This window comes from Nyctibius grandis, chromosome 7 (genome assembly GCF_013368605.1).
Source record: "Nyctibius grandis isolate bNycGra1 chromosome 7, bNycGra1.pri, whole genome shotgun sequence".
NCBI lineage: Eukaryota > Metazoa > Chordata > Aves > Nyctibiiformes > Nyctibiidae > Nyctibius > Nyctibius grandis.
Genome location: NC_090664.1, coordinates 56,449,334 through 56,462,944, shown reverse-complemented (window position 1 = coordinate 56,462,944; position 13,611 = coordinate 56,449,334). Strand labels below are relative to the sequence as shown.

The 13,611-nt window shown below is 48.6% G+C and overlaps 1 protein-coding gene across 1 annotated transcript; it reads left to right on the top strand.

Annotated features, from left to right (window-relative positions):
* The first annotated feature begins 1,319 nt into the window (after positions 1 to 1,319).
* Positions 1,320 to 12,724, top strand: KLHL40 (kelch like family member 40). The gene is made up of 6 exons (XM_068405125.1): positions 1,320 to 3,518; positions 7,137 to 7,297; positions 9,161 to 9,268; positions 9,755 to 9,940; positions 10,504 to 10,650; positions 11,442 to 12,724. The coding sequence occupies exons 1-6, from the start codon at positions 2,373 to 2,375 to the stop codon at positions 11,551 to 11,553; spliced, it is 1,860 nt and encodes a 619-aa protein (XP_068261226.1). The 5' UTR covers positions 1,320 to 2,372; the 3' UTR covers positions 11,554 to 12,724.
* Positions 12,725 to 13,611: the final 887 nt, after the last annotated feature.

Genomic DNA, 13,611 nt, shown 5'->3' with positions numbered 1-13,611 from the left:
CTTGGATGGTGGCACGTGCCGGGCATCACAGTGAAAAGGAAAACGAGTCAGGGCTCAAGGGAGACTAAAGGCAGAGGGGGGAAAAAAATCTGAGCCAGTAGCAAGACAATGCAGGATTAAACTTGGGAAAGTGCAAAGCTAATGCAGAGGGAGGGGAGAGGGGAGGATGGGGTTGTCCAGCCCCAGATGTCTGGGAGCAGAGAAACGCTTCTGAAGTTTGACCCAGTTCAAAGATCAGCACTTGTCGTCTGATCTCGTCACAGATGAGCAGCACAGCAGAAGAGCTCATGATGTGAGCTCCAAAAACAGCTTGTGATTATTTCCCTGCTATATTAGTACCTCCCAAATGCTGCTGGAACCTCACCAGTACAAAATGGCTTCCTACCAGTAAAACTCCCTCCCTCCTCCCACTTACATCGATAACCATCGTGGCACAAAGCACTTTTATAAATACATCCACGCCAGGGCAAGGAGTTATATGACTTTAAATACACCAAGAGGAGTGGCTAATATCATTGCAGAGACTTAATTAAATCGTTAATTAAATCTGTGCCATCACTGAGTATTAGCCAGCCCAGAGGGTCCATAGTAACAGACATAAAATAAAACAGATTAATGTATAAGTTTTACTATAGGTATAAATAATTACAGCTACTCTGATCATCTAGGTCTGTCAAAACTAATTTGCTTCTTCATGAGCTCTATGGGAAGAGCTGGACCTGGAGCGGCCATTAGCACCTCTCCTATGAAGAGAGGCTGAGAGAGCTGGGGCTGTTCAGCCTGGAGAAGAGAAGGCTCCGGGGAGACCTTCTAGCACCTTCCAGTGCCTGAAGGGGCTACGGGAAAGCTGGAGAGGGGCTTTTTACTAGGTCATGGAGTGATAGGATGAGGGGGAACGGTTTTAAACTGAAAGAGGTGAGATTGAGATTAGATATTAGGAAGAAATTCTTTGCAGTGAGAGTGGTGAGACACTGGCCCAGGTTGCCCAGAGAAGCTGTGGCTGCCCCCTCCCTGGCAGTGTTCAAGGCCAGGCTGGATGGGGCTTGGAGCAACCTGGTCTAGTGGAAGGTGTCCCTGCCTGTGGCAGGGGGGTGGGAACTAGACGATCTTTAAGGTCCCTTCCAACCCAAACCATTCTATGATTCTATGATTCTATTTTAGGCCCCATGGGGCTTCCTAGACATCCATGGGCATGCAAGTAGGACACAAGACCTTCTGGAGACCTCAGCCTTTCTGGAACATCAGCTCAAGGCCAGGCAAGTTGTCCTGCTGCAGCTCTAGACTTCAACATGAGGATGTTGAATCTCAGTAGACCTTAGCAGGAGACCTTCAACTCACAAAAAGATAGTGTGTTCAGATGTCCTAATCTGTGAGTTGAAGACCACCGTTGCACTCTGTTTACTTCCTTCTGCCTCACACCCTCTCTCTGTCACCAGGGTGTGGAGAGGATGGATTTATTAAAGATGAGGTGTTCAGAGACTGCCAGTGGGGCCCATGCACATATTGCAGACAAAGAAGAGCCATCCCTCTCCCAGGTTCCTCGAGTCTCCTCCTTTAGTGAGACTTTTTAAGTAACTTCCAGCATAGGTTTCATAACCCATACAGGGGTGTAAATAAATAGCTCTATCTTCATTTTCCACCCCCTTCCAGACCTCTGAAAACTGACTCCAGAGGAGAATAGAGGACAAACCTGTGCAGAAAAGCAGCCTTGGGAGCAAGCTGGCTGGAGTCGGGGATGCCACAAAGCCCACATAAGACTCTCCCTTATTGCATCTTTCCAGCTTTGACTTCAGGGTCTATTTTTAGCACACCAAAAGGTTCAGCAGTTTCAGAGCAGTTGGTTTAGCGGTAACGGGATAAGGTCCCAGCCCTGCCATCCATGAGCCAGAAGGCAGATTCGGATGTTTGATTCATCTGGAGGCTGTTTCCCAGGCCAATGGGTCGCACGCGTCTCCTCTCATGGGACGGCAGCAAAAGCTGCTCCCCCCAGGATGACTCATGGGCTGACAGACCCTTCCTGAAGCATCGAGGCTGGAAGTACAGCTGTCACCTCATCCCCCTCCCTTCCTCCTTGTCCAATGTGTCATATTAAAGGGTGATCAACTTACACATGCTCCAGTATGGATTCCTCAGGCTTTGTAACGCTGTGGCTATATATAAAGCCCTATGCTGGAAACTGAAGAACACAGACAGCTGCAGTAGTAGCAAGCGTTTCACATTCCCAGTGTGCCGACGGTCTGGAGGCAAAGGAGACCCGTGAGCTCTGCTTTGAGTAAGTTTCTTTACCAGGGACTCAGTAGTAGATATATTCATAAATATATATATATATATAAAAGAAGGATTGAGAAAAAAAGAAGTGGTTACTCTTCACCATGGGTTTGCCTTTTGATCAAGTGGAAGAACTGCGTCTCTACCAGCAAACTCTCCTCCAGGATGGACTCAAAGACATGTTGGACCACAATAAGTTTCTGGACTGTGTCTTAAAAGTCAAGGGGAAGGAGTTTCCCTGCCATCGGCTGGTGCTGGCAGCTTGTAGCCCGTATTTTCGAGCAATGTTCCTCTCGGACATGGAAGAGAGCAAGAAGAGGGAGGTCAGTTTGGAAGATGTTGATCCAGACGTCATGGGCAAGATCCTCCATTATATTTACACCTCCGAGCTGGAGATCACGGAGCAGAATGTGCAGGACATCTTCTCTGTGGCCAACATGTTCCAGATCCCCTCCATCTTCACCGTCTGTGTGTCCTTCTTGCAGAAGCGGCTCTGCCTCAGCAACTGCTTGGCTATCTTCAGGCTGGGCTTGATGCTGGACTGTGCCCGGCTGGCCGTGGCAGCTCGGGATTTCATTTGCGATCGCTTTGCGCTGGTATCTCGGGACGAGGAGTTCTACCAGCTTTCACCCGATGAGCTTATTGCGATCATCTCCAGTGACTCCCTCAACATCGAGAAAGAGGAGACTGTCTTCGAAGTAGTGATGAAGTGGGTGGGGACCAAGGACCATGAGAGCCGGCAGAAGGCCTTGCCTGTCATCTTTGAAAGCATCCGCTTCCGCCTCATGCCCAACGACTACATCAAGGACCACGTGGAGAAGCACGCCACGGTGAAATCCAGCCCAGAGCTGCTCAAGAAACTGCAGATGGTGAAGGATGCCCAGAAAGGCAAATTCACTGTGGTGAAGAAGAAGAAAGTGAAGAAAAGCAATGAAAAGCAAGCAAAAGACAATGTTGTCAATGGAGTAGTAGATGAGGAGGAAGATACAGAGGAAGATGCTCTCCCAGGGATCTTAAATGACACAATGCGCTTTGGGATGTTCCTCCAGGACCTTATTTTCATGGTGAGCGACAGTGGAGCAGTGGCCTATGATCCCACTGCCAACGAGTGCTATTTTGCCTCCCTGTCTACTCAAATCCCAAAGAACCACGTCAGTCTGGTGACCAAAGAGAATCAGATCTTCATTGTCGGAGGACTGTACTACAACGAGGACAGCAAAGAGGATCCCATGAGTTCCTACTTCCTACAGGTACCAGCTTTATCTTTCTTTTGTTTCTTTGACTACTTTGGAGCATCACCAGGTTTTAGCTTTCATGTGATGCCAGTAATATACATTGTCATGTGATGTTAAAAAGAAAGTTGTAAATGAAGGTGAAACATCTGAGTTGTTTTACTAGAGATTCTTCTCCCTATATTTTTAAGGCAGATCCCACTGGGAGGGGGTGACTAGTTGTTGAGGAAGGAGCCTTGAAGGGGTAGGTAATAGAAACAACCATGCCTGATCCAAGTCATGAATAGGGGACCAGGTTGACCAGTGCATTTGGTCCAGCCCCAGCTGCCACAGGGTACACTAACTGGAAGGTTAGTGGCATCAGGTCTGGGTTCAGCTTTGCATTTTATACGTTCCTTGGTTATGAACCCTCAGCAAAACCCAAGGGTGACTCTGCCAGGTGTCAACAAAGGGTACAGCAGCAGCTACAGCCACAGAGCAAACACTCCAAGGACACTGGGTATGTCCCTACCTACCAATATGTGCCCAATGTCCAGTGCTGTTCTTGCCCCTAGAGGCGTGCTAGGTCCTGCTCGGAGTCTCTGGCCATTTCTGTCATGTGTGGGGGAAATCACGATGTGACATCTTTTGGGATCTTCCACAAGAAAAGTGGCTGTTCTAACTCAGCAGTAACCAAAGCCCTGATCAGATCGAGCTGTGCATCAGCAATCTGAGCCCTGGCCTGGGCTGTAACCCAAGAACACCTTCCCTGTAGACAGCTAACGCAAGGCGCCTACCCTTCCTGCTGACCCTGTAGGAATCCAGTAAATCCTCTCTCCTTCCCCCTGTACCCAGAGATCCTTTTGTTCTTCTCCCATGGCTCACATATCTTCTGGGAGGAAACAATAACATGTCCAGGTAGAAAGGATAAAGCAAGGGTAGTTCCCAAGCTGAGACATACAGCCTTGATTCTGAAAGCTGTAGAGGGATTTTTACAAGGGCATGGAGTGACAGGATGAGGGGGAATGGTTTTAAACTGAAAGAGGGGAGACTGAGATGAGATGTGAGGAAGAAATTCTTTCCTGTGAAGGTGGTGAGACACTGGCCCAGGTTGCCCAGAGAAGCTGTGGCTGCCCCCTCCCTGGCAGTGTTCAAGGCCAGGTTGGATGGGGCTTGGAGCAACCTGGTCTGGTGGAAGGTGTCCCTGCCTGTGGCAGGGGGATTGGAACTAGATGATCTTTAAGGTCCCTTCCAATAAATTATTCTGTGATTCTAAGCTGCAAACAGCAAGATTTCTGTATTCAGCTCCCAATCAGTAGTAAATGCCTCGTGCATCATGCCGCCATTTTTAGCTCCTTCCCCACAAGAAGGGGACAGTGGTCCCTTCACAGCTCGCTGTGGCTCTCGTGCATGGGAGACGCAGACAAGTGCCAGGGCTGGAAGGTGCCATCAGGTTGCAAAGGTGTAATTTATTACATTACATAGCTCGTGGTTTCTGTATGAGTAAGGGAGTCTTTTGAGGCTTTTTTTCAGCTGAAACTCCACACAGATGTAGACAGGCAGCTGTATGATGGACCCTTGAATCAACGTGTCAGCGCAGCAGCATCTTACACCTTCTGAGTCTGTTTCTGGCCTCCCTGATTTCACATTCCTCCTGCTGAAGCCAGAAGAGTTAGGTCAGGGATAGTTTAGACCTAAGGACAGGCACCAAAATATAAAAATGCTGATAAATCCCAGAGGCCTTGCAAATTTTGTCAGGAGCAAAGTGATTCCATTGACATTTCAGATGGAAAAGAGTATTCTTTATTTGCCACTTCTAAGATTTATTACTTGAAAACAATGCTGAATCCATCAAGAAGCAAGAACTATCCTGGTGACTGAGCTGCTCGGGCTTGCACTATAAATAACACGCATGTGGACCACAGCTCACAAAGAGACAATAACCACAGTCACCCAGCTGAGGCCAGCTCTTTGGAGGCAACCCAGCAAACTGAAGCTCTTTGGCCCGAGCCCATAGCAAACAGTGCTTCAGGCAATGATGCAGCACAGCTTCATCTTGCAGAGTCCCAACAAAGTGGCTGCAAGACATCACTCCAGACTTAACCCATGAAGTCCCTCCTCTACTGCCAAGCCATACTAAAAATTTTTGCCCCAGTTTATAGTTCCCATCAAGCCATGGTGCTGAGAGAGCCCCCAGCCTCATAAACTTTCATATCTTTTATTTTTCTGGTGGGAGATGAGGCAATGCCTTGATCTACAGATGTCCAAAGATCTGCAAGAATTTGGCCATCTGATCTAGTAGTGCTGTATGGATCAGTTTCCCCATCTATCAGATGGGTCTGGCACACTTTGGTCAGCAAGAAGAGCTCTGGGCTTTGCCACACCATCTCAGTTGTGTTGTATCGTGTTGGGTGGGTAGTTATATATTGTGTAAATAGCCTTTGTGCAGACAGACACACACACAGAATCACAGAACCACAGAATCAACCAGGTTGGAAGAGACCTCTGGGATCATCGAGTCCAACCGTTGCCCTGACACCACCCTGTCAACTAGATCATGGCACTAAGTGCCATGTCCAGTCTTTTCTTAAACACCTCCAGAGATGGTGACTCCACCACCTCCCTGGACAGCCCCTTCCAATGGCTAATGACCCTTTCTGAAAAGACATTTCATCTCGTGAGCTCTCACACACACTGAGGTGATATGGGACAACATCAGGACCTTGAGAAGCAGAGGAGGGACATGGTAACTGATCATTTGCCAGAAAAAAGAATAATTGGTGGGAGAAGAATGGGCTTGGGGGGGTGAGCTGTGTAGCCAACGTTGCCAGCACCACGCTGTTACCTGGCAGAGATGGAAAATATCAGGATGAAACACTGTGGCGTGTGCTACAGCTGAAGAGGTTCAGGCAAAATTTCTGAGATTGAAGTGCTTCAGCTCCTCCAGTCCCAAGAACTATCTGCTATAGGTCCAACACGGGACTCTCTCATCTGAAGACGACCAAGCTTGTTCCAAGCCAAGGCTTTGGTGCACAGAGCAGAACATGTTCCTGAGAGGAGGCTCAGAGGTGACCTTATTGCAGTCTACAACTACCTGAAGGGAGGTTGTAGTGAAGTGGGAGTCGGCCTCTTCTCTGGGGCAACTAGTGATAGGACAAGAGGACACAGCCTCAAGCTTTGCCAGGGGAGGTTCAGGTTGGACATTAGGAAGAATTTCTTCTCAGAAAGGGTTATTAGCCATTGGAAGGGGCTGCCCAGGGAGGTGGTGGAGTCACCATCTCTGGAGGTGTTTAAGAAAAGCCTGGACATGGCACCTAGTGCCATGGTCTAGTTGACATGGTGGTGTCAGGGCAACGGTTGGACTCGATGATCCCAGAGGGCTCTTCCAACCTGATTGATTCTGTGATTCTGTGATCTCTGCTCTTATGCCTTGTCGTAAAACATATGTCCTATGATATATGACTGGGATTTGCACTAAGATCCCCCGTCCTGCACCAGGTGGTAAGGCACAGGCAGAGACTGACATTGCAGAAAGTGACTACTGGGGTTACCAAGCTGCACATGGGAATGGATTTTGCCCTCAGCCTCTGGACCCTGATTTTTGCTATGCAAATGGGCCGGGTGAGCACACACTAATGACCATGTGTTTCCTTTCAGTATGACCATCTGGACGCAGACTGGCTGGGGATGCCCCCCCTGCCCTCCCCTCGCTGCCTCTTTGGCCTGGGAGAGGCGGAAAACTCCATTTTTGTGGTCGGAGGGAAAGAACTGAAAGAGGGAGAGAAGACCTTGGATTCGGTCCTGTGCTACGACCGGCTGTAAGTGTTCACGTGGGAGTGTGGGGCAGGAGGTGGTTGACAGGAGAAGGCGAAGCAGCTGCCATGCAAAATGACTCCAGCTCTCCAGGGACCGAAAGGTTTTGGAGACAGGGCTCTAACCCTGCACTTAGATGCTGGGACCACTGGGACGGTCTCAGGCTGCACCGTGGGGCTCTGAGCTGTCTCTCTCCAGCTGCTTCGTTTATTGTAAGGAGATGGAAGCTGTAACGGGGATATTATGTTATCAGGGACCAAAATTAGCAGATGCTCACATGGGACCTGTACAGAGGAGCAAGGGGATTTTTTCCTTCTGCTCTTGCCTATCAGTTTGGAGGTTCAGTGACCTTCACCGTGGTCTCACCAGGAGTGGCTTTGGACAGGAAAGTTTGTTTTGAAAGTATTCAGATGTGGCACTGAGTGGCCCACCCTGAGAGATATCAGGCTTAATACACAATTATTTTTGCACAATGGGTTCTGACCCATGTTATATCATGAGCTTTATTAAAAGCCACCATCCTGTTCTGCTCACAGGAGGCAGGAACATCCACAGACTGCTCCTTTCTGCCCCAAAGAGGCAGAGCAGTAGGCGTTAAGAAGCCTTTGCTCTGTCTATATTTAGATGTGTGTGCTTCAAATCCTGTTTTATAGGCAGAGATTTGAAACCAGTTTCATTCCCACAGAACGGGGCATTTATCTGCCCCTGCGGACTCCAGGGAAGGATCACAGAATCACAGAATCAATCAGGTTGGAAGAGCCCTCTGGGATCATCGAGTCCAACCGTTGCCCTGACACCACCCTGTCAACTAGACCATGGCACTAAATGCCATGTCCAGTCTTTTCTTAAACACCTCCAGAGATGGTGACTCCACCACCTCCCTGGGCAGCCCCTTCCAATGGCTAATGACCCTTGCTGAGAAGAAATGCTTCCTAATGTCCAACCTGAACCTCCTTTGGTGAAGATTGAGGCTGTGTCCTCAAGTGCTCAGCGGGTGGTTTGAATACCAATTTGAAGCTGGTAGAGATGTGATCAGCACCACTTGTATTTCTAGCGTTATTTAGATGAAGATTTCAACTGTAACAAACCTGGAGATGACAAACTGCTGGTCTAGGGGATCAAATATTTGCCCAGAGCGGTTGGGCAATTAGAAAACACTCAGAGCCCAAGCAGCTCAGTTCTTAGGTAAAATAAAGTGCAGGTCTTGGGGGCTACATCCTTACATGTATGAAAACTGGGGCTGAGAGCTACATGGACATGAACAGACACCTCTTGAGAAATTGGTCAGCCCTATTTGAATACCAGTTTGGGGTTTCCAAAGCCTTATAGCTACATCCTGTGCTCAGCTGCCCCAGAGCTAGCTCAGAGGCTTCAACACAGCCCTGCACTGCAAAATGTGGACATACCCAGCCCCGTGGGTCCTTGATGAGTGTTGGCCAACCAAACCACCTCCAAGTGAAAGGCAATGGCCAAAAAATAAATTTGTCCTCAGGATCTTGCACCTCTAAATCTCATTGGTTTAAATTTTTTTCCGTCATGCAGAAATCTCCGTCTCGTTTGTGTTCAGCTGGTAATGCTTGTAAATGAGGTGAGGTCCTGGGAAAAGTGGGGACGTGTATCCACAAAGCCCAAGAGTGGGGGATGCTGCAGAAAATAATGAATATTAGCATAAACATTCTGCATATTTGATTTTCCCCTGTTTTAGGATCACAAAATCTACTGGATGAGCCCAATCTCATTGAAAAACCTCGTATTTTTGAGACTGAGTCAGGATCTGTGCTCCGCTCTAGGTCTGGAAAGTGCCACTTACTCTAGGCCTCACCCAGCAAGCCACAAATCCTTTTGCTTCCCATCTTTCTCTGACCCAGGTCCTTCAAGTGGGGTGAAGCCGATTCCCTTCCCTACGCAGTCTACGGCCACGCGGTGGTATCGCACAAGGATCTCGTCTACGTCATCGGTGGCAAAGGAAGTGACAAGTAAGTCAAAAAGCAAGAGGAATTCAGGGAGTCATCCGCCAAACTGGTGGGAGTGCAAAGCGTGAGTTGGTACCTCCCCAACCTGGATGCTACGGGTTAAGGAGGGTTGGATGGTGTGTGAGGCGTGGATCCTTCCGTCTCAGCTCACCTCGGTGACTGCAGCCCTTCCCAAGCCCTTAGGAGTCCTGTAGGGACATCAAGGAGATGGCACTGTCCTTGCAGCTGTGTGAGCACCATGTTGACCTTTTAGGACTCCTATCCAAAGCAGGCACAGCAGGAGGGGATATGTTATACACACAAATAATGTCCCCAGGCATGGGCATCCTTGGGTGCACGCCCAAGCAAAAGCACTCATGCCGACATGGAGGAGCAAAATCCTTTCTAGAGACCCCATGTTCTTCTCAGCAGACGTCCCCAAACTCCTGCAGTGCAAAGCTGCCCCTTGGCAGGTGATTGAGGCTCCTTTTATCTCTCATCTTTCTCTAGGAAGTGCCTGAAGAAGATGTGCGTCTACGACCCATCCAAGTTTGAGTGGAAGGAGCTGGCTCCCATGAAAACTGCCCGGTCCCTGTTCGGAGCCACTGTGCACAAGGATAAAATCTACGTGGCTGCTGGTGTGACTGACTCTGGCTTGACCAACTCAGTGGAAGTGTATGACATTGCCACCAACAAGTACGTACCTGAGCACACCTTCAGGGTGTCGTTACACAAGGAGCAGCTGTAGGTGTACGTTATGCAACTTCCAACTGTTCTGGAGTTTGCTTGCAACTCCCAATACCAGTTCCTCCCAGTCTATATTTCTCGGACAGCTGGGCATCACCAATGCCACTGCAGTTGGGCTGTGGATCATCTCAGGCTCACCTTCAAAGTGGTTTCACCAACTGGTGGATGCAGTCCTTGGGTTCCCTGAAGGGCTGTAGCTTCATCTTGGCAGCTTCACCCAATGCGATAGACTCTCTGACTTTGGGTGGGCCTTGCAGCTGCAGTCCCACTGCTGAGACCTGCTGGTCCACGCCAGGTGTGCTTCACAGCTCATCTACTCAACACAAAATGAAGTTGAACTATCATGATGGAAACAGATCTCTAACAACAGTCAATGCATGATCCCATCCCATGTAGACCTACACAAGTTAATCTGTCTCTGGTTAATTCAATTGTTGATTCCTGATTCGAGGCCAGCCTTGGCGCAAAGCTAGGCAGGGTGCCCTAACACGTCCCCTCTCTCAATGTGGCAGGTGGGACGCTTTCACGGAGTTCCCACAGGAGCGCAGCTCGGTCAGCCTGGTGAGCTTGGCTGGGGTGCTCTACCTGCTTGGAGGGTTTGCCACGGTGGAGACGGAGTCGGGAGAGCTGGTGCCAACGGAGCTGAACGATGTTTGGAGGTGACGATCTTCCCTGGGGTTGTCCAAGGGAGCATGGGAGGGATGTGAGTGAGAGCCACTTAGGGAACAGATGATAGTTTCTGTCTTTCTTGATACCTTCAATGTCAGATGGACATTGTTAGCCCAGCACAAGGCTACAGGCTTAGTGTAGGAGCTCTGGGTGAGAAGTTTGCCCTGTGCTGTGCTGGAAGGCACATGAGGTGATTCAGTGATCTCTCCCAGCCTCATATGGCAACGTGCCAGGGAAAATCTGCTCCTTTAGCTTTGTTGCTGCATTGATGTTTTGCCTGGAGTTGGTCCAGATCTCCCTGTTGGTGTGAAGCAGTGCTTGTGCAATGCACGCTCTCCCTGGGAAAAGCCAGTGCTGGGGCTGGAAATCAGAGTCTTCTGTGCGAACAGAGAAGTGGGCAGAAAGCACTTCTGACGGCTGCTCATACAGCATTAGCTGCTCCTGTCCTTCACATCTGTGGCTCTAGAGCACCCTCAGCAGGCACCTGATGGTCTTCACCATGGATATTCAGTCTTGGTGCCATCAACCCGTTTCCCAATGGAAAAAATACACCCTCCCCTGTGAGACCACATGCTGATACCAATGTCCCCTAGCCTGGCACTGCAAACCAGAGCACACCAGGGCTGAAAGTCCCCATTCAGCGCCCACAGATATCTTGTGGCCAAATAATATCTGTGGGACGTCACACCATGCACCAGGGCCCCTATCTCTGCGGAGAGCAGCTGAAGTGAGGTAGAGGAGATGCTTTCCTCACCGTAACTGTCTGTCTGTCTCTCCCCAGGTATGATGAAGAGCAGAAGAAGTGGGAAGGGGTCCTCCGGGAGATCCAGTACGCCTCCGGTGCCACTTTTCTTCCCGTGCGCCTCAATGTCTTGCGCCTAACGAAGATGTAGCAAGACGTGATTTATTTTTTTTTCCATGGGGGTCTGGAGCAAGGAGGGATGGGGGGAGGTGAGGCCACGCTTAACAGCACAGAGATGTGGCATCTGGATACTGTGTAGGACATTGCATCTGTGATTGGTACCGTCTTACTTAGTCAAAAGGGAAAGGGGGAAGATTATCTTGAAGCCCTGTAGGAACATGAAGATGCCCACAAGGTAACTAGAGAAGGGATCTGGAGCTTGCAGGGAGCTGGGGTAGACTGAGAAGCATGGAGCAATGAGCTGTTCCAGTCTCAGTAGACAGGACAAAAAGATCACACTCTTGTTCTGCTGCTTTCTCCATGTTTTACCCCATCTTCTCAACTGCTGTTGAACCTTCACAACCAACAGTGCAGGCAGAAAGTGGGTCCCAAGGGACTAAGCTGATGTCCCCCAGGGAAAGGGGGATCTATAAAGCGTTTCCCCACCTAAGGTAGCTGTGAGCAAGGTGCTAGAGTCTGCTTTGGAGACAAGGAAGGGTCAAAGTCAAGTGGTACAGGAGAGACCTGAGGGGACTTCGATGAGTTCCCAAGTGATGAGGGTTGTTGGGACACGACAATTAAAGGAAAAGAGCATGTGAGCATGGGCAGCAGAAACACTTTGGAAGTTTCAATGAAAATAAGATAGTCTTAGTTCTTCCCTCCACCTTGACTTTGGACTGAAGAGACGCCAGGAGCTAAGGTCTGCGGGAGGGGAAGAGTCATGCGAGTAGTAGGGTAGGAAATAGGTGGAGAGACAGGTGGGGGGGCACATGTGCACTCATCTCCGGTCTTCTGGGCTCCTCATCTTCAATCACAGATCACAATGTCCTCACCTATGGTTGGACAAGTGCTGTTTTTCGGGGAAAGGTTTTATATTTATGCTGTTTCTCTTATTTTTAATGTTCTGACCTTTTTTTTTTAAAAAAAAAGAGTATTCTGGTTTGCTAAGTACATGGAGATCTCAGATGTGTTTGGCTCAAAGGGAGCCTCCTACTGAGGAAAAATGCATCTTTTTAAAAAAATTATCCATAATGTTGTTTTGATAGAAACATGATGGTGCTGGCAGCAGGACAAAGATCTACTAGAGCAAAAATCTCCTGATGTCCACACCATCTGACCAGTGGTTTATTTAAAAATAAATTATTAGGCTATTTCAAAAGAAAGCCCCTGTGTTTGCATGTTGATAGAGCTGTAACTGAATGTCCACAGGAACCCAACACAAGGACCAAGCAAAAGCTGCGATGAACACACACAGCAAATCAGCCCCATGGAGAGCCCTAGCACAGCCCCAGCTTTTATCCTTCTTATTTCCCCCCATTTGGGAGCTGAAACTTTAGCACTTATAACCTTACATATTCTCCATAGAAACGAGGACTGGAAGCTCACCTAGGACCAGAAGGAAGATGGATGCCTACATGATCTCATGATACCATGAGCAGGGGTGATAGTAATAAAAAGAAACAAATACAAACCTTGCAAAATAATACCTTCAAAGTGGCCTGAAAATAATGGTATTAAAAATCATATCTGGCTGATTCGTCTAGCTCAAAAATGCAGTTGTGGAGAAACTAAAACATGTTTGGAAGGAAAGACAATTTGGCATGAGTAAAGGAACCAGAGTCTTGTCCTGATTTCATTTTAAGGATTTAAAAAGTTACAGGATAATCTCCTTAGAGGACAATCACATCAGAACAGTAAAGAAACATTGTCACAAGAAAAATAAATCCAAGGTGACTGGCTGGCACAAAATAGCTTAAAAAAAAAAGGCAACAGAAGCTGCTTCAGTCCAAAGGCAATCACAGATAAGAAACACCAGCATGAATACTCAGAAAAGCGTCACTCCTCGCTGCTGCCTAGCTTAGATGCACACAGCTCCATCAGCACATGTTCCCCTGTGAGTATTTTCTCCAGGCAATGCCAGCGGCAAAGGAGCAGGTACATCCCAAGTGTGGGGGAAAATCATCTCTTCTTCCATTAGCTTCCCAATATCAGTGCTGACATTAGCTGGTGAGGTTCCCACAGCCCTATTTTAAATCAATAAAGGCACTGG